This window comes from Nycticebus coucang, chromosome 4 (assembly GCF_027406575.1).
Source record: "Nycticebus coucang isolate mNycCou1 chromosome 4, mNycCou1.pri, whole genome shotgun sequence".
Classification (NCBI taxonomy): Eukaryota; Metazoa; Chordata; class Mammalia; order Primates; family Lorisidae; genus Nycticebus; species Nycticebus coucang.
Window position 1 is genome coordinate 112,159,786 of NC_069783.1, and position 17,932 is coordinate 112,177,717.

Sequence of the window (17,932 nt, forward strand, 5' to 3'; positions counted from 1 at the left end):
TTTGGTTCCTGTTTACTACCCAAAAGTTTATGAAAATAAAAAGTAACAGGTTTAATACTCAGAAATACGGACATGTCTTATATCAAATAAGAATAGAAAGCTGCTATTTACAGAATGTGAATTAAAACATCAATATATAAAACACAGAATACTGACTGTTTTTAAAAAGAACTGTTTATTTACTGAAACTGGGCAGATTAGATATACAACCAATTTTAAATTTACATCTTTTAATTCAATTGTGAAGTGTTTTCTCACACACACACACAAATTGGCATGCAACAGTTGTCTTAAGGTGAAACAGTCACCTTATCAATAAACTGTTGCAAGTATTTTTACCCAAGGTTGAAAAATTGTTTTATCCTGAACATGAAAACCTGTAACAAATTTAAATTAATTATATAAAACTCGTTACTTGTAGTTTTCCCCTTGCAAAGATCCAAAAAAAATGTACAAGTAACTAATATATATCAGTCACAACATAATCCTGGATCACCCCCACACCAAAACCAGATGCTCCTTTAATTTTAAACCCATCATCAGAAACCAAGAGAAAGTCATTTCATTTTATACAAAACAAAATTCACATGTGCCAAAAAAGAAAGACCCAAAGAAACAAAAACAAAAACCCTAGTGCTGACACTGATGTTCAGTGCCCTGGTTAAATAGTGACCCAAAGGCCACTGATCAAAAATAAAATAGTGGCTGTATTTGCAGTGAAATCCAAGAGGCTCTAACCCTTTGGTATCAGAAATCCAGATTTTTCCAATTACGTGAATGCATACTTCCTACATGCCAAGAGTGGGAAAGGTGGACATGCCAATGCAGAATGGACAATAGCTACCATTCACTGGAACACCCAGAGAATTGGCTTTAACAGAGACTTCTTAGAAGGTTAAACAGAAACAAACAAAAAAAAAGATTATTAGCTGCTTGTGACTTCAATTTAAGTGGGGGTGACTGAGTCCTAAGGTTCAATGTAAAAATTTACGGGAGAAAATATATATTGGGGCAAATCTTACCTTTAAAGGAAAAACAAGGTAACAAAGTATAAAAGTACCCAGCCTGGTATCACACTCCAGTCAGAGCTCGTGCCATTAGAATGGGCAGAAAACATTAAGATTCATACTGTTGTTTTTTCATAAGGACTCTACAAAATGAATCTTTAATGATTTGAACCACAGGATGAAGGACTCCAAAGAATGCAGCAGTCATTTCAGTAAAGTACTATGAGGCTTTGTACTGATTTCCTAAACAAACTGCACTTTATTATAAAAACAAAAGGGAAAGACATAATAAAGGCCATATGCCTACATATTATTTATAGCGTTTGAGTTCTGCAAGGACCTATGTAATAGAGGCAGCATTCAATTAAGAAATTATGCCAATCAAGTATCAAATTTTCACTATAACTTTCCTAAAAAGGTATATTTCCCCCAATATCTGTTAATCACAAAAAACATAAGCTGTGAATGTACAGTTCAGAAAATAAAAACGTAGAAACTAATGACATTATTATGACCAAGGTGTTGGTAAACAGTGAATTATGAGTTTGGGATCATCAGGAAAAGACTTAAACAACCCTCCGGACTTCAAAAAATCTCTTCAGGTAGTAGATCTGTCCCAATGTCATGGCAACTAGAACAAGAGCTTCAAAGAAGGACCAAAGGACCACTCTGCTGTTTGTGTTGTCATTGACTGTTGAGGACAAACAAATAAACAAATTTTAACAACCCCCCCCAAAAAAGGCATAGGCATCATAAATTATTTTCTAGTCTTTACTCTGTGTGAAAGTAACATCTTGCACATCATTTATATAGTACAGATGCTTCTCAACTTCTGATAGGGTTACTTTGCTAAAAACCCATCGTAAGTTTGAAACTAAGTAAAAAACACATTTAATACATCTAACCTACTGAACATCATAAGCTTAGGTTAGACCTACCTTACATATATATGCTCAGAATACTTACATTAGCCTACACAGGCAAAAGCATCTAGCACAAAGACTATCTTATAATAAAGTGTTGAATACATGGTATCTCACATAATTTATTGAACACTATACTGCAGGTAGAAAAGAGAATAATTGTATGAATAGCTAAATTACAGTTTCTACTGAATATCACTTTTGCAGCATTATAAAGTCAAAAAATTATAAGTAGTACCATCATAAATTGCAGACCATCTACACTCTAAATTTTGTGGTTTGTCCCCAAGCAAACCAACATATCCAAAAATAAGAGATTTTTAGATTTAAAAGGGACCTTAAAAATTAAACGAGGATAGCCAAACCCAGTCAGCTTACATATGGGGAATAGAGAAGGAAAGTAACTTGCCTAACATAACACTTCTAGAGTTAAAACCCAATCTAACCTTCTTTCTCCTTCCTCATTGTAATGTCTTACAATGATCCTTTTGGCCAAATCAGAAAACTACTTTTAAAAAAATTAAAGGAGGCTCGGTGCCCATACCTCAGTGGTTAGGGCACCAACCACATGTAATGGACCCCAGTCCAGGCCTGTAAACAACAATGACAACTACAACAACAACAAAAAATAACCAGGCATTGTGGCGGGCGCCAGTAGTCCCAGCTACTCAGGAGCCTGAGGCAAGAAAATCACTTAAGCTCAAGAGTTTGAGGTTGCTGTGAGCCTTGACACCACAGCACTCTACTGAGGGTGACACAGTAAGACTCTGTCTCAAAAAAAAGTAAAGTATTATTATTTTTTTTTTTTTGTAGAGACAGTCTCACTTTATGGCCCTCGGTAGAGTGCCGTGGCATCACACAGCTCACAGCAATCTCCAACTCCTGGGCCTAAGCGATTCTCTTATCTCAGCCTCCCCAGTAGCTGGGACTACAAGCGCCCGCCACAACGCCCAGCTATTTTTTGGTTGCAGTTCAGCAGAGGCCGGGCTTGAACCCGCCACCCTCGGCATATGGGGCCGGCGCCTTACCAACTGAGCCACAGGCGCCGCCCAGTAAAGGATTATTTCAACATCACAGTTATCCAATAAGCAATATTTACCAAGTTAAAATATGTCTGCCTAAACATTCATCCAAACAGATATTTACTATGCAACTACAACAGATACGTACTTTGCATTTGTTCTAAATGAAAGAGGTTTCTCAGTAACGTGGACTAACATTGGTAGTTACTATCAGACTGGTAAAACATTAGGTATTTATCCCACTCTCCAGCTAAGAATTTGATCCTTAAAATGAAAGCCATGACTACTCTTCATTAATTTACTCAATTTGTTACACTTAAGTTTCTGGTCAAATTATATAGCTTTAACTTTTTAAAATTACTAAGTAGTTTTTAACATTTCTGCAAATAGCCAATATTAAAAACAATTATAATTAGCAACATAGTAACAGTATTAAACAGCTGAGAGACTGCTACATTTTAAGATTTATGCATATCACCTATAAAAAGAATAAATAATCTAGGCGCCATGCCTCACGCCTGTAATCCCAGCACTTTGGGAGGCTGAGGATTAATATAGCCCAAGAGTTTCAGACCAGCCTGGGCAACATAGCAACACCCCATCTCTACAAAGGAAATAAGAATAAATTAGCAAGGCATTGGGACACATGCCTTAGCCCCAGCTACTCAGGAAGCTGAAGTGGGAAGATTACTTGGGTCATTCAGGAGTTTCAGGTTGTAGTGAGCTATGACTGTGCCATTGCACTCTAGCCTAGAAGCAACAGAGTGAAACCCTGTCTTAAAACAAAAAAATTTTAATAAAACACCACAAGATAAAACAAAAAAGATTAACTAGAATTGTAATAGCTACTAATGATCACTCAGTAAGAAAAGCAATTAACAAGTTTGCAAAACAATTAACTCAAAATTTCTAAAGTGATTTTTTTCAAAATAGACACAACCTGAAAAAAAACATTAACTAGAACTCCAGAAACCACCGAAATTACTAAAATTTTACTACTAATTCTGTGATATGAACTTTATTTCTGCTAAAAACTTAGTAACAAATTTCTAACATAACAAATAACTATCATTTAAAGATTATGTCTAAAAGAGGAATGGTTGGATACTTCAAAATAGTAATTAACCATTAAAAAACTTTAGAGACGGGCGGCGCCTGTGGCTCAGTGAGTAGGGCGCCGGCCCCATATGCCGAGGGTGGCGGGTTCAAACCCAGCCCCGGCCAAACTGCAAACCAAAAAAAAAAAAAAAATAGCCAGGCGTTGTGGCCAGTGCCTGTAGTCCCAGCTGCTCAGGAGGCTGAGACAAGAGAATCACGTAAGCCCAAGAGTTAGAGGTTGCTGTGAGCCATGTGACGCCACAGCACTCTACCCGAGGGCGGTACAGTGAGACTCTGTCTCTACAAAAAAAAAAAAAAAAAAACTTTAGAGACATGGAAAAATACTTTTCTTAAAATGACAAAGAGAAATCCAGGGCACAAAATTGTACACCTGGGTACAATAGTGCCTGCCTCTAGTCCCTCAGGAAGCTGAGATGGAAGGATCACTTGAGCACAGAAGTTCAAGGCTATAATTCCTTATGATCACACTCATGAACCCCAACCTGATGAAAATAGCAAGACCCTCATCTCTTTAAAAGAAAAAAAAATGTAGGCGGCGCCTGTGGCTCAGTCGGTAAGGTGCCGGCCCCATATACCGAGGGTGGCGGGTTCAAACCCGGCCCCGGTCAAACTGCAACCAAAAAATAGCCAGGCGTTGTGGCGAGCGCCTGTAGTCCCAGCTACTCGGGAGGCTGAGGCAAGAGAATCGCTTAAGCCCAGGAGTTGGAGGTTGCTGTGAGCTGTGTGAGGCCACGGCACTCTACCGAGGGCCATAAAGTGAGACTCTGTCTCTACAAAAAAAAAGAAAAAAATGTACATATAGCTTTACTCACTTATGTTAAAATTCCAATTTTTTTTTTTTTGTTGTTGAGACAGGGTCCCACCCTATGCCCCTGAGCAGAGTGCAGTAGGCGTGGTAGCTCACCACAACCTCAGACTCAGGCTGCGGGCACCCTGCTGCCTCAGCCTCCGGAAGCCGCTGGGATTACAGGTGCCCGCCGCTGGCACCCGGCTGGGTTTTTCCATTTTTTTAGGAGTCGGGGTCTCACTCTCGCTCAGACGACTCTCGAACTCCTGAGCTCGAGCAATTCTCCCTCCTCAGCCTCCCACAGTGCTGGAATTACAGGCGTGAGCCACTGCGCCCGGCTAAAATTCCAATTTTTAAGGAAAAAATAGGCTGAAAGAAACTTAAAGGTTGACAGTGGTATCTTAAATAAGATTATGAGTGATTGCTATTTCTTTATGGTTGTATTTTCCAAATTTTCTAACTGCATATAACTTTTTCCCCTAATTATAAAGCTTATTATACCTGAGAAATATCATCTGTCACATGGTCTCTTACATATGAATGTGAAAAGAAATCTTATCTTTCACTTATAGAAAAATGCATCTTGGGGGTGGCACCTGTGGCTCAGTGAGTAGGACGCTGGCCCCGTATGCCGAGGGTGACGGGTTCAAACCCAGTCCCAGCCAAACTGCAACAAAAAAAATAGCCAGGCGTTGTGGCGGGCGCCTGTAGTCCCGCTACTCAGGAGGCTGAGGCAAGAGAATCGCGTAAGCCCAAGAGTTGGAGGTTGCTGTGAGCCATGTGACACCACGGCACTTTACCCGAGGGCAGTACAGTGAGACTCTGTCTCTACAAAAAAAAAAAAAAGAAAAATGCATCTTGGCTCGCGCCTGTAGCTCAAGCGGCTAAGGTGCCAGCCACATACACCAGAACTGGTGGGTTCGAATCCAGCTCGGACCTGCCAAACAACAATGACAATAACAACCAAAAAATAGCTGGGCATTGTGGCGGGTGCCTGTAGTTCCAGCTACTTGGGAGGCTGAGGCAAGAGAATCGCTTAAGCACAGGAATCGGAGGTTGCTGTGATCTGTGAAGCCACAGCACTCTATCCAGGGCGAGAGCCTGAGGCTCTATCTCAAAAAAAGAAAAGAAAAAGAAAAATGCATCTTTAGGGTACCGCCTGTGACTCAGTGAGTAGGACGCTGGCCCCATATACTGAGGGTGGCAGGTTCGAACCCGCCCTGGCCAAACTGCAACAAAAAAATAGCCAGGCGTTGTGGCGGCCGCCTGTAGTTCCAGCTACTCTGGAGGCTGAGGCAAGAGAATTGCCTAAGCCCAAGAGCTGGAGGTTCTGTGAGCTATGACGCCAGGGCACTCTATCCAGGGAGACAGAGTGAGACTCTGTCTCTAAAAAAAAAAAAAAAAAAGAAAGAAAGAAAAGAAAAATGCATCTTTAAACAGAATACACTGCAGTGTAACAACAAAAGAAGGTGGCCACAAAGGAATGGGGGTGTAAGAAACTGTCTTCACACCATTCACATACTAGCCTGATCTAAAAGCAACACGTAGTAAAGAACACTGTAGTAAAGAAAAAAATCTCACTATATCCACCTCTGAGGAGTGGGTGCTGTAGAAAGATACAGAAAAACCAAACAACTTGTGGGAACAATTTAATTTGCAAAATTAAACTGAATGTTTGAATATGCAATTCTAGAGATTGCTAACACTTTTAAATATGAATACATACTAACCCCACTATTTGTGAAATAAATACAAGAGTATCTCCACACAAATTAAGGCTGGAAGATGTTCTTTCTCTGGCTGCTGTGTTTCCAAGAACTTAAAACTGCAAAACAGTGAAATCCCTTAACCCTCTTAGTTTAGTGCCCTTCTAACCCCAGAATGGCCTGACCCCACCTGAAAGCAAGCTACCCACAAATGAAAAACTACAAGGTAAGAGAGAGAAGGTGGAAATCTCAGAGGGTGAGGAGATTAAGTAGGCAAGGAGAGAGAATCATGAGGGAGAGGCCGTGTGTGTGTAGACAAGTCCGTGCTCCACTTCACTCCCAAAAAAGTGACAGTGGTGGCAGTACATGTACACATCATCCTACCAAAGTGAGGTAGTATCTGTGCTCTAGGTCCTGAAGGCTCAGAGTAAAAAAGAATAGATGTAAGAGAATGGGAAGAACAGACACCACACCTTGAAGAAGAATCACTCTTCTTTCTACTCTCATCCCAGCCTCCTGATTCCTGATATAAAATCACTCTGCACTTATAGATAAGAGCTTGTTGCTAGTAAGACCTACCCCCAAGAACTATTTGAAAGATTAAAGACAATGAACCAGTGTGGGCCTGGACCAAAAATACATTATTTAGTCTACATGTCAATATAGACCAATATAGACCTCTTAATTTTAAATACAAAAACATAATATTTAATGCTACATCATGTGTTAAACAGACTTTTGCAACCTACCGAAAGATTCCAATAATCACTATTTTCAGAAAAAAATATATTCCAAGTTCCTGGCTTAGAAATTTGAAAACTCAAACTGATCATCACCTGGTAACTTGCCCATATCTATGTTTTGGTGTTTTCTCTTCCATTTGGAAAAAGAAAAAAGTTAAATCTCACCAAATATTATTAATCACACTGGCATAAAATTTCAGGTATGTAATTAAAACCCACTTTACCATGTTTCCCCCTGCTTCTTTAAGGAAATTATTAGCTTATTCATTAGCTGACCATGCATTAAAAAAAAAAAAAAAACTCTTAAAAACTTAGGCTGCATCCTAATAGTGTTTGGTTTAGAATGAACACCCCAATAATAAACTACAAATGCATATACTCAAAAAATATCTTTGCGTAGATGCATTTTTTAAACTAATGCTTTTGCATGAAGTTAGCAAATTTTCCAAATGAGAAAAATACAAGCAAACTGTCGAGAAATACAACCTGCACCATCAGACCCTGCTGCAAAAGTAAATCACTAACTTACTGGCTCTGTGTATCCTCTCCCGGACTTCCATGTACTCCTGTTCGTGCTTCACTGCTGTCATTGCCACTGCTAACTCATTGATCATTTCTTCTAGCTTGTTCTGGTGAGCTACAGAAGGATTTGAAAACAGATTAGCACAAATTACACAATCTCTTTTTGAATAATATTTATTAAATAAAAAAAAATCCTCAGAGAAGGTACAAAAAAAGCTATTTTTACAAATGGCTCGGACATCAATTTGGACCACTGATCCAATTTTTTTAAAGTCCATTCCAGTACAGAAACTTCTTTCAAAGCAAAAAAGGGAAAATCCCTAAGAAATGGCTTCTCATGAATTGCTACTACCGTTCACTACACTGATTACTAACTACGGAATAGCACTGAGAGGGGAAAAAAAGAGCAAAAAATAAATACATGGTATTTTAAAAAACCTAAAACCTAATGCTACTGGGCGGCGCCTGTGGCTCAAAGGAGTAGGGCGCCGGCCCCATATGCCGGCAGTGGCAGGCTCAAACCCAGCCCCGGCCAAAAAAAAAAAAAAACCTAATGCTGCAAATAACAAAATCTTTTAGGAATCACATAACTTGGCTCCGCACCTATAGCTCAGCAGCTAGGGCGCCAGCCACATACACAAGAGCTGGCAGGTTCAAACCCCGCCCAGGCCTGCCAAACAATAACAACTGCAACCAAAAAATAGCCAGTACATTTAAAATTTTAATTTTCTTTTCCTAATCATCCATAACTATTCCAACATAGGTGGAGAGTCATGAGGATATTGAGAAAGTATGATATATCATTTAATTGATACCGTGAAAAAAAAAAAATAGCCGGGTACTGTGGCAGGCGCCTGTAGTCCCAGCTACTTGGGAGGCTGAGGCAAGGGAATCACTTAAGCCCAAGAGTTGGAGGTTGCTATGAGCTGTGACGTCACAGCACTCTACCGAGGGTGACATAATGAGAGTCTATCTCAAAAATAATAATAATAAAATAAAAGATTCACATAACTCTAATGTTAATTTAGAAGAAGCACCAAAATAGATTTTTAACCTCTAAGAAGCCAAGCAGAGACAAACATTAAGACACTGTTGGGAAAATTCACACCAACTAAAACATTCTTCTGTGATATTCATAGTAAGAATTTCATTACAGTGAGGAACACAGGCATTGTTAAGTAAAGAGATAAGCTCTCAGCTGCACAAGGTTTTCAACCAGGTATCCTCTTTAGCCAAAAATAAGTATAAGGTACCGTTCTGAAGATTAAGCATGTTTCTAGGCAGTGCTATACTATGACAATGAACAAACAGACAGAAAAGAAACAGCACAAGGAAAAATTCCCAGGGGTGAGGGCGAGTATCTTCATCTCTCCCCAAGATAGGGCCTCATCCAGGATTCCAGATTACCACAAATAACCCTCAATTTTTCAGAAGCTTAGGGTCCCTATCACTGAAGGTAGCTGAGCTGGAATTGCATACCATCCCTCACCAGTTTCCTACTAGAAGCCCCAGGAAACCATTAGAGCAGGGTTTCTCAGGAGTGGCACTGTTGTCATCTTAAACCAAATGTTGCTCTTTGTGGATTGTGAGGAGCTGTGTGATGCACTGATATTCACCACGATCCATAGCTTCCAGCCCCTACAAGCCAGTAGCACCCACCCAACCAGGCTTAAGAATCCAAAAGGCCTGCAGATATTGACAAATGTTCCCCAGGGAGCAAACACCATCCCAATTTGAGAACCACTGCTTAGAGGAAGGCTTGATTTGACAGCTGCCATTCATTGACATTAACAAGCAAAAGTAAGAATTTCAGATGTCGGGTGGCGCCTGTGGCTCAAGGAGTAGGGCGCCAGTCGCATATGCCAGAGGTGGAGGGTTCAAACCTAGCCCCGGCCAAAAACCAAAAAAAAAAAAAGAATTTCAGATGTTGTGTTAAAAGATTAAAAAGTCTAATATTCACTTTCATCAGCCAACATTTTCCAACTATTTAAATAGGACCCATTTCCAGAAAATGAACAAGGAAAAGCCCTTTAAAACTCCTAACTCTCCTTCAAATTAGCCAAGTGCTACCTTATACATGGCTTAAAAAATAAGCACAGAAATTAATAAGTAGTACGATTCTCTAAATTATAAAGATTTCAAGATATAACCAAACATTCCCCCTTCGGGAGACATCTGTGGCTCAAGGAGTAGGGCGCTGGGCCCATGTACTGGGGGTGGCAGATTCAAGCCTGGCCCTGACCAAAACTGCAAAGTAAAAAAAAAAAAAAAAACATTTCCCCTTCTTTATGTTAGTACTCTACTAACTGCTGAATAAATGGGACAAATATCATTATGCCAATAAAATACTATTAAATTATTTATGTGCCGAACAACAGCTAGCTTCCAAAACTCCTGGCATGCACTGTGGCCTAAATAAATAACAAACAAACAAACGAACAAACAAATCCGAATGTGTTGACTCCTGGTAAGAACCAATGGCTCCAGAGGAACAAATCAGGGTTCATTACTGGTCAGCTCGGCAACATATGGCCAAACGAACTTTTTTTGTCCTATCTATCCTTGGCTCCTAGAATTGCATTTCATATCCAATCAAGCTTTAAGTTAAAAATTTTAATAATGTTGTGGCAGGCGCCTATAGTCCCCACTACTCAGGAGGCTGAGGCAAGAGAACCGCCTAAGCCCAGGAGTTGGAGGCTGCTGTGAGGCCATGACACTCTACCAAGAGCAATAAAGTGAGGCTGTCTCTAAAAAAAAAAAAAAAAATTTTTTTGTAGTTTTTGTCCAGGGCTGGGCTTGAACCCGCCACCTCTGGCATATGGGGCCAGCGCCCTACCCCTTTGAGCCACAGGCACCACCACCCCCCCAAAAAAATTTTTTTTTAATAATGGCCAGGCAAAGTGGCTCACACCTGTAATCCTAGCACTCTGGAAGGCTGAGACAGGCAGACTGCCTGAGCTCGCAGGTTCAAGACCAGCCTGAGCCAGAGAAAGACCCTGTCTTTAAAAATAGCTGGGTGTTGTGGTGGGTGCCTGTAGTCCCAGCTACTTGAGAGGCAAAGGCAAGAGAATCGCTTAAGCCCAAGAGTTGGAGGTTGCTGTGAGCTATGATGCCACAGCACTCTACCAAGGGCAACAAAGTGAAACTGTCTCCACCCCCCCCCAAAAAGAAAACTTCCTACAAAGTCAAAAGTCAAAGGCATTATTTATCAGCTATGTTTAATTAAAACTTTTACTTGTCCACTTACACATAATGGAATCTCTCTCTCCTTTGGTATTCATTTTAAAGAGCCAAGATATTACTACTAAAATGTCAATCACTATGTTCTCAGTACCACTAATTTAAATAACCTAATCTGGGCACAGTAGCTGGTGTCTATAATGCTAATACTCTGCAAGTCTGAAGCAGGATCACTTGAGGCCAGGAGTTTGAAACCAGCCTCAACAATAGCAAGACTCGGTCTCTACAAAAAAATAGAAAAGGCCAGGCCCAGTAGCTCAAGCCTATAATCCTAGAACTCCGAGAGGCTGAAACAGATGGATTGCTTGTGCTCATGAGTTCGAGACCAGCCTGAGCAAAAGTGAGACCCTGTCTCCACTAAAAATAGAAAAAACTAGCCGGGCATGGTGGTGCATGCCTGTAGTCCCAGCTACTTGGGAAGCTGAGGCAAGAGAATCCCTTGAACCCAGGAGTTTGAGGTTGCTTGAGCTATGACACTATGGCACTCTACCCACAGTAACAGAAACTCAGTCTCAAAAAAAAAAAAATTAGCCAGGTGTGGTGGCACACATCATAGTCAGTCCCAGGTACTCAGGAGGTTGAGGTAGGTTCCTGGGATCACTTGAGCTCAGAGCCTGAGGTTGTAGTGAGCAACAAAGATGCCATTACACTCTTTCCTAGGCAACAGCACATGACCCTGTCTCAAAAATAAATAAAATAAAATACAGTGCATGACCCTGCCTCAAAAATAAATAAACTATATGTACTGTAAATTAAATTACACTGCCCCCCCCCAAAAAAATCTAATTAGTTGTAATTTTATTTTTAAAGCAAAAAACCCACTCTCATGCCAACAAGCTATGGTTAGAAAAAAGCAGAAATTAGACATCAGCAAACGAAAAGATGAGATAAGACAAAATACTGTTAAAAAGCAATCCACATACCATCCCAGGTATCTCCACCACCTAAATAAAAGTGTAAGATATAAACATAAAAAAAAAAAGTTTAGCTAAACTAGTCATGTATACAAAGGAGCAAATAAAGGTGTCTATACCAGGATTAGCAAATAAACAGAACCTAACACAAATGTAACTTAGATGATCACAAATACATAAAAATCTGTCAAAAGAGGTAACCATAAAGAATGAAAAAAATAAACATTAACATCCAGAAACTTTTTTAATTAGAAGACTTGTATAAATAAAAAGCACATTTCACAAAAGATTTTTGGTTTTAAGTACAGTGAATGAACCTGGAGTAAGAAAAAAACAAGTACTCTGTTCGGATAGGTACAAATGTATAGAATTAAAATTAGCTCTTCGAATGTGATTTAATCTGAATGTTCACCTCACCTTCTGTTTCCATGTCTTGCCCTTTTGGAGCCTCCCCAATATCAATGGTGAACATGACTATCTTTGGAGTCATGGTGGACATCCTGTTACTAAAACAAAACTTATATGTTCCATCCATATGAGCAGCAAATGTGTATTTCCCACTGGACTCTCGGTCTCCTTTATAAATTCCTTTATTATCAGGTCCTGTAATCTGGAAGGAGAGAAATACATAAAATGTCACAGAAGATTTTAAATCATAAGCTTTAGGGTGGTGCCTGGGGCTCAGTGGGTAGGGCGTCACCTTGAACCCAAGGGTGGTGGATTCAAACCCAGCCCTAGCCAAAATGCAACAAAAAAATAGCTGGGGGTTATGACGGGCACCTGTAGTCCCAGTTACTCAGGAAGCTGAGGAAAGAGAATCGCCTAAGCCCTGGAGTTGGAGGTTGCTGTGAGCTGTGTGATGCCATGGCACTCTACCGAGGGCAATAAAGTGAGACTCTGTCTCTACAAAAAAATAAACAAATAAACTTTATAAGTAATGTCCACGGGCAGTAGGAAATTCACTAAGTCTATGTAACTTTCACTTAGCTTCACTTCAGTGAGAGTAACCACTTTGGACTGCAATTCTTCCACATAAGAAAGCAAGGGTGGACTAGATGGCTCTCCACTGCAGTGTTCAGTTCTGATTGCCTTTATGTCTGTCTTATCCAATTTAATCTTAAATCCCTCAAAAACTGAAACCACACCTTACACATAGTCTCCAACTGGCCTAATACTACCAGCAAACATGCTAACATGGCTGATGTCGAAACTTAAGAAAAAAACAAAACTCCTTAAAACCAAGATTTTTCTATAAGGTCACATTTCAAGGTTTTCCCAATTACTGCCAAATAGTAAAGGAATAGCTTTATTTCAGATATCTAAGGGTTATATGAAAGGACTAAACTGAAAATTAGGAGACGCAAATTCTCATCCCAGTTTGCTGTGATCAAATCAGTTCCTCTTTTAAGGCCCCTGTTACCTGTAAAACTTGGAAGACTGAATTAGGTGTCATCTAAGTTTTCAGCTAATTCCAACTCTCTCCCTTCCATTATCATCCTCTTATTTTTGGATTTCACTTGTAGCGTGTAACTTAAGAGATACACTGTCAAATGGAAAATCCATAGACCCAATTAGTTATGCTAGCAGGCGAGTTAAAATATTTAGCTCCCTAAAAAAATCAGCAACAAAACATTTTTTTTTGTTTGAAATAAGGTATGGGTGAAGATCGAGTGACTATTTCTTAATTTCTTGCTTCTCCAGCTACTTCACTGCGATCCTTACTCCTAAAATGTATGACTCAACTCCACGGCTCTCCCAGGCGTGGGGGAGTAAAAGAGGCACCTGGACCCTTGCGTGAAAGTGAGTTAGGAACATTAATGTTCCTTCCATGAAAAATAAAGAAACACAACGCAAAAGTCTGCCTAGCATGCCTCAATAACTTTACATCTACTTTTCCAAAGTTTCCACGCCACGTTGCAACATTAATCCGTGACACGAAGAACAGCAGCTGCTGACTGGATCGAGACCTGCCACCAGCTAACCGCGACCGAAAAGCGCCTTCGGAGCTGATATGCGGCGCCTAGTTGACAAGGCTCGGTGAGAGGTTCCACGGGAACCAGTCGTTCAGGATGGGAACCCAAGGCACCTAAGCAGCGGCTCCGTATCCCGATGGGATCCTGGAGCCCGGAATCCAGGCGGACGGCGGGAAAAAAGGCTGTTAGGGTGTCGCCGAAGCAGGAGTGTGGGTGGCGGCCTGGGTTCCTCCAGGACTCGGACAGCGACCTCTAGGCCCGGTTCCCCGGCAGGCCACGCGCGGACCCCGGACGCCACCAACCCCCAAGTGGCCGCGCGACCCCTCCTCGGCCGCGGGCAGCGCTCCCGCACCTCCACGTCGATGTCCAGGAAGCCGCCCTCAGCCACCTCGAAAATGAGGCCCATCTTGGTGCCCGAGGTGACCCGCTCAAAGAAGCACTCCTCGGCATGCGCGTCGATGCTGACGAAGTAGCCTGAGGCCGTGGCCAGAAGAGCGGCCAGAAGCACCAGCAGTTCAGCAAGCGTCACCATGGTGGGGCTGGGGCCAAAGCCAGGATCCAGACTGCGGCCACCACAGTAGCCGCCACCGCCGCCGCCGCCGCCGCCGCCCCGCAGCCTTCTCAGCCGCCACCGCCTCAACTCCGCCCCTTCCGGCTGCGCCACCCGAGGGGGCTGATGCGGGCGCCACGGATTGGCAGGCGCCGGCCGATGCCACGTAACGGACTCACGGCGGCCGCCGAGGGACATGAGGGTTCCGCGCGGCCCAAGCCTGGACGGTGGCTCCAGTGGAACAAAAATCCTGTTCCAAACTCTTTAGTGCTCAAAGTTCTTGAGGTCTTTCTAAGAAAGTCACATTGTCCAAAAGCCTTCCCTGCCCAACCTAATGCCCTCTTAAGATTGTCCAGGAAAATAGTGAAAGAGTTACACGCACCATAGGAATGAGGGAACGTGAGACGGGGGTCAAAGTCAAGGTTTTATGATATGCTAGTTTCTTCCTGTCCGTCTGGGAAACCACCTGGGGTGCTGGAAATACTCTGTATCATCACCCGAGTGGTGGATACATAGGTGTTGACATCTTTTTTTTGAGACAGAGACTCACTATGTCGCCCTCGGTAGAGTGCTGTCGCATCATAGCTCACAGCAACCTCAAACTCCTGGGCTTAAGCGATTCTCTTGCCTCAGCCTCCCAGTAACTGGGACTACAGGTGCCCGCCACAACGCCCGGCTATTTTTGTGTTGCAGCTGGCCCTGGCCGGGTTCGAACTCGCCAGCCACTGTGCTATGGGCGCCGAGCTGACTTTTTTTTTTTTAATCAAGATCCTCTATACTTAAAACTAATGCCCTTATTTTACCATGTATATGTAAGATCCTAAATACAAAGAATAATTACTTTTTCAAATTCCTCAAAATTAGAATTCTCCCAAATTCCCAAAGTTTTGTTGCCTTTCCGTATCCTTCCCCCTTGGCAGCTGCTAAAATTGTCTTGTCTTTTTTTTGAGACAGAGTCTCACTATGTTGCCCTGGGTAGAGTACCCTGGCGTCACAGCTCACAGCAACCTCAAACTCTTGGGCTTAAGCAATTCTTTTGCCTCAGCCTCCCAAGTAGGTGGGATTACAGGCGCTGGCCACAACGCCCAGCTATTTTTTTGTTGCAGTTGTCGTTGTTTAGCTGGCCCGGTCCAATTCGAACTGGCCAGCCTCGCTGTATGTGGCTGGCACCGTAACCACTGTGCTACGGGTGTCAAGCCTGCTAAAATTGTCTTTTCGCCCTTTGCCTCTGGGCATACTCTTACTGATCTCTCAAAACTCAAATGTCAAAAAAAAAAAAATTCAAGGGGCAGCACCTGTGGCTTAACAGAGTAGGGCACTGGCCCCATATGCTGGAGGTGGTGAGTTCAAACCCAGCCCAAGCCAAAAAAAAAAAAATTCAAATGTCATACCGTATATTCTCTGAGATGTTCCTAGACATCCTTCTGCTTAATACTAGTCCCTTCCTCTGTACTTGTTCCTCCTGAATTACAGTGATTTACTAGTCTGCAGCACTCATAAGGCACCAGTCTTGCCATATTTGCTGTTCTCTCAGGCCCTACCACAAGGTCACAGAAGACCTCACTCATTACATGTTAGTTGAGTTCACTGAACTGATCTGCGAATGAGGAACCCGAGTTGTTACTCCACTTTTACACAAAGTTGTGTGACCTTGATTATTTTCTGTCACCACTTTCTGACACACCACACACCTTCAAAGTTTAAGTGATTATTTCTTCAAAGACCAATGGGCAATAGGGGGCAGTAGTCGCCCATATCCAGTTTCCCACTGCGGGTTTCAAGAACCAGGTGCAGCAACAGAGATGAAGTCTTCCTGGTTATGACAATTACCCTGGACCCTTGAACAACAACGTAAGGGTTGGGGGCACCCACCCCTGCCCAGTCAAAAATCTGCGTATAATTTTTGACTCTCCATAAACGTAACTACTAAGAGCCTACAGCTGACTGATAACATGAACAATGGATTCACACATATTTTGTCTGTGTGTTATATACTGTAATCTTACAATAAAGTAAGAGAAGCAAACATGATATTGGGAAATGCTAAGGAAGAGAAAATATATTTACTATTCATTAAGTGGAAGTGGATTTTTTTAAAGATCTTCATCCTCATCATCTTCACATTGAGCAGGCTGAGGAGGAGAAGGGAGAAGAGAGGTTAGTCTTGCTGTCTCAACGGTAGCAGAAGCAAAAGAGGTGGAGGTCATGGAAAGGGAAGCAGGAGAGGCAGGTAGACTTGGGGCAACTTTTATTGAACAGAATCCACATGTAAGTGGAACCACATAGTTCAAACCCATGTTGTTTAAGAATTAACTGTGTTAGTGAACTCAAGAGTTCTTTTTTTTGAAGACAGTCTCACTCTCTCACCCTCAGTAGAGTGCTATGGCATCATAGCTCACAGCAACCTCCAACTCTTTGGCTCAAGCAATTCTCTTGCCTCAGCCTCTGGAATATCTGGGACTGAGGCACCCACCACAACGCCCGGCTATTTTTTTTTTTTTTTTGTAGAGACAGAGTCTCACTGTACTGGGTAGAGTGCCATGACATCACACGGCTCACAGCAGCCTCTAACTCTTGGGCTTACGCGATTCTCTTGCCTCAGCCTCCCAAGCAGCTGGGACTACAGGCGCCCGCCACAACGCCCGGCTATTTTTTTGTTTCAGTTTGGCCAGCGCTGGGTTTGAACCTGCCACCCTTGGCATATGGGGCCTATGGGGCCAGCGCCCTACTGACTGAACCACAGGTGCCGCCCCAACGCCCGGCTATTTTTATAGACAAGGTCTCCCTCTGGCTCAGGCTGGTCTCAAATCCATGAGCTCAGGCAATCCACCTGCCTTGGCCTCCCAAGTGCTAGTCAAGAGTTCTTTTTTTTTATTTATTTTTATTTTTTTATTTTTTTGTAGAGACAGAGTCTCACTTTTATGGCCCTCGGTAGAGTGCCATGGCATCACACAGCTCACAGCAACCTCCAACTCCTGGGCTTAAGCGATTCTCTTGCCTCAGCCTCCCAAGTAGCTGGGACTACAGGCGCCCGCCACAACACCCAGCTATTTTTTGGTTGCAGTTTGGCCGGGGCCGGGTTTGAACGCGCCACCCTCGGTATATGGGGCCGGCACCTTACTGACTGAGCCACAGGTGCCACCCTGCTAGTCAAGAGTTCTAATAGTGGTTCTCTGCTTCCCTATCTTCTGGCAGGAGTCCTGCCTTCCCTGGCAGGTCAGTTCCGTAATGTTCCTCTGAGTGCTGTCCCTGAAGTGAGACTCAGTCTAGAGGTTGCTCCTTCAGCATTCCCAACTCATTTTATAACCCTCTCTCTCTCCATATTGAATCATTTTCTGCTGATAATACATACAGAGGTTTCTACAGGCCTCCACTTATTATTATTATTTTTTTAAGACACAGGGTCTTACTCTTTCACTGATCCTG

General features: G+C 42.4%; 1 protein-coding gene across 2 annotated transcripts; it reads right to left on the bottom strand.

The window, feature by feature from the left end:
* Positions 1-156: 156 nt before the first annotated feature.
* TMED2 (transmembrane p24 trafficking protein 2) lies at positions 157-14,603 on the bottom strand. Of its 2 annotated transcripts, XM_053588764.1 has the most exons (5): positions 14,309-14,601; positions 12,401-12,593; positions 11,993-12,013; positions 7,837-7,944; positions 157-1,698 (listed from the first exon to the last, which is right to left on the bottom strand). In XM_053588764.1, the coding sequence occupies exons 1-5, from the start codon at positions 14,486-14,488 to the stop codon at positions 1,574-1,576; spliced, it is 627 nt and encodes a 208-aa protein (XP_053444739.1). In that variant the 5' UTR covers positions 14,489-14,601; the 3' UTR covers positions 157-1,573. The 2 variants fall into 2 exon arrangements, with proteins under 2 accessions (XP_053444739.1, XP_053444740.1); XM_053588765.1 differs by lacking the exon at positions 11,993-12,013 and having other exon boundaries at positions 14,309-14,603.
* Positions 14,604-17,932: the final 3,329 nt, after the last annotated feature.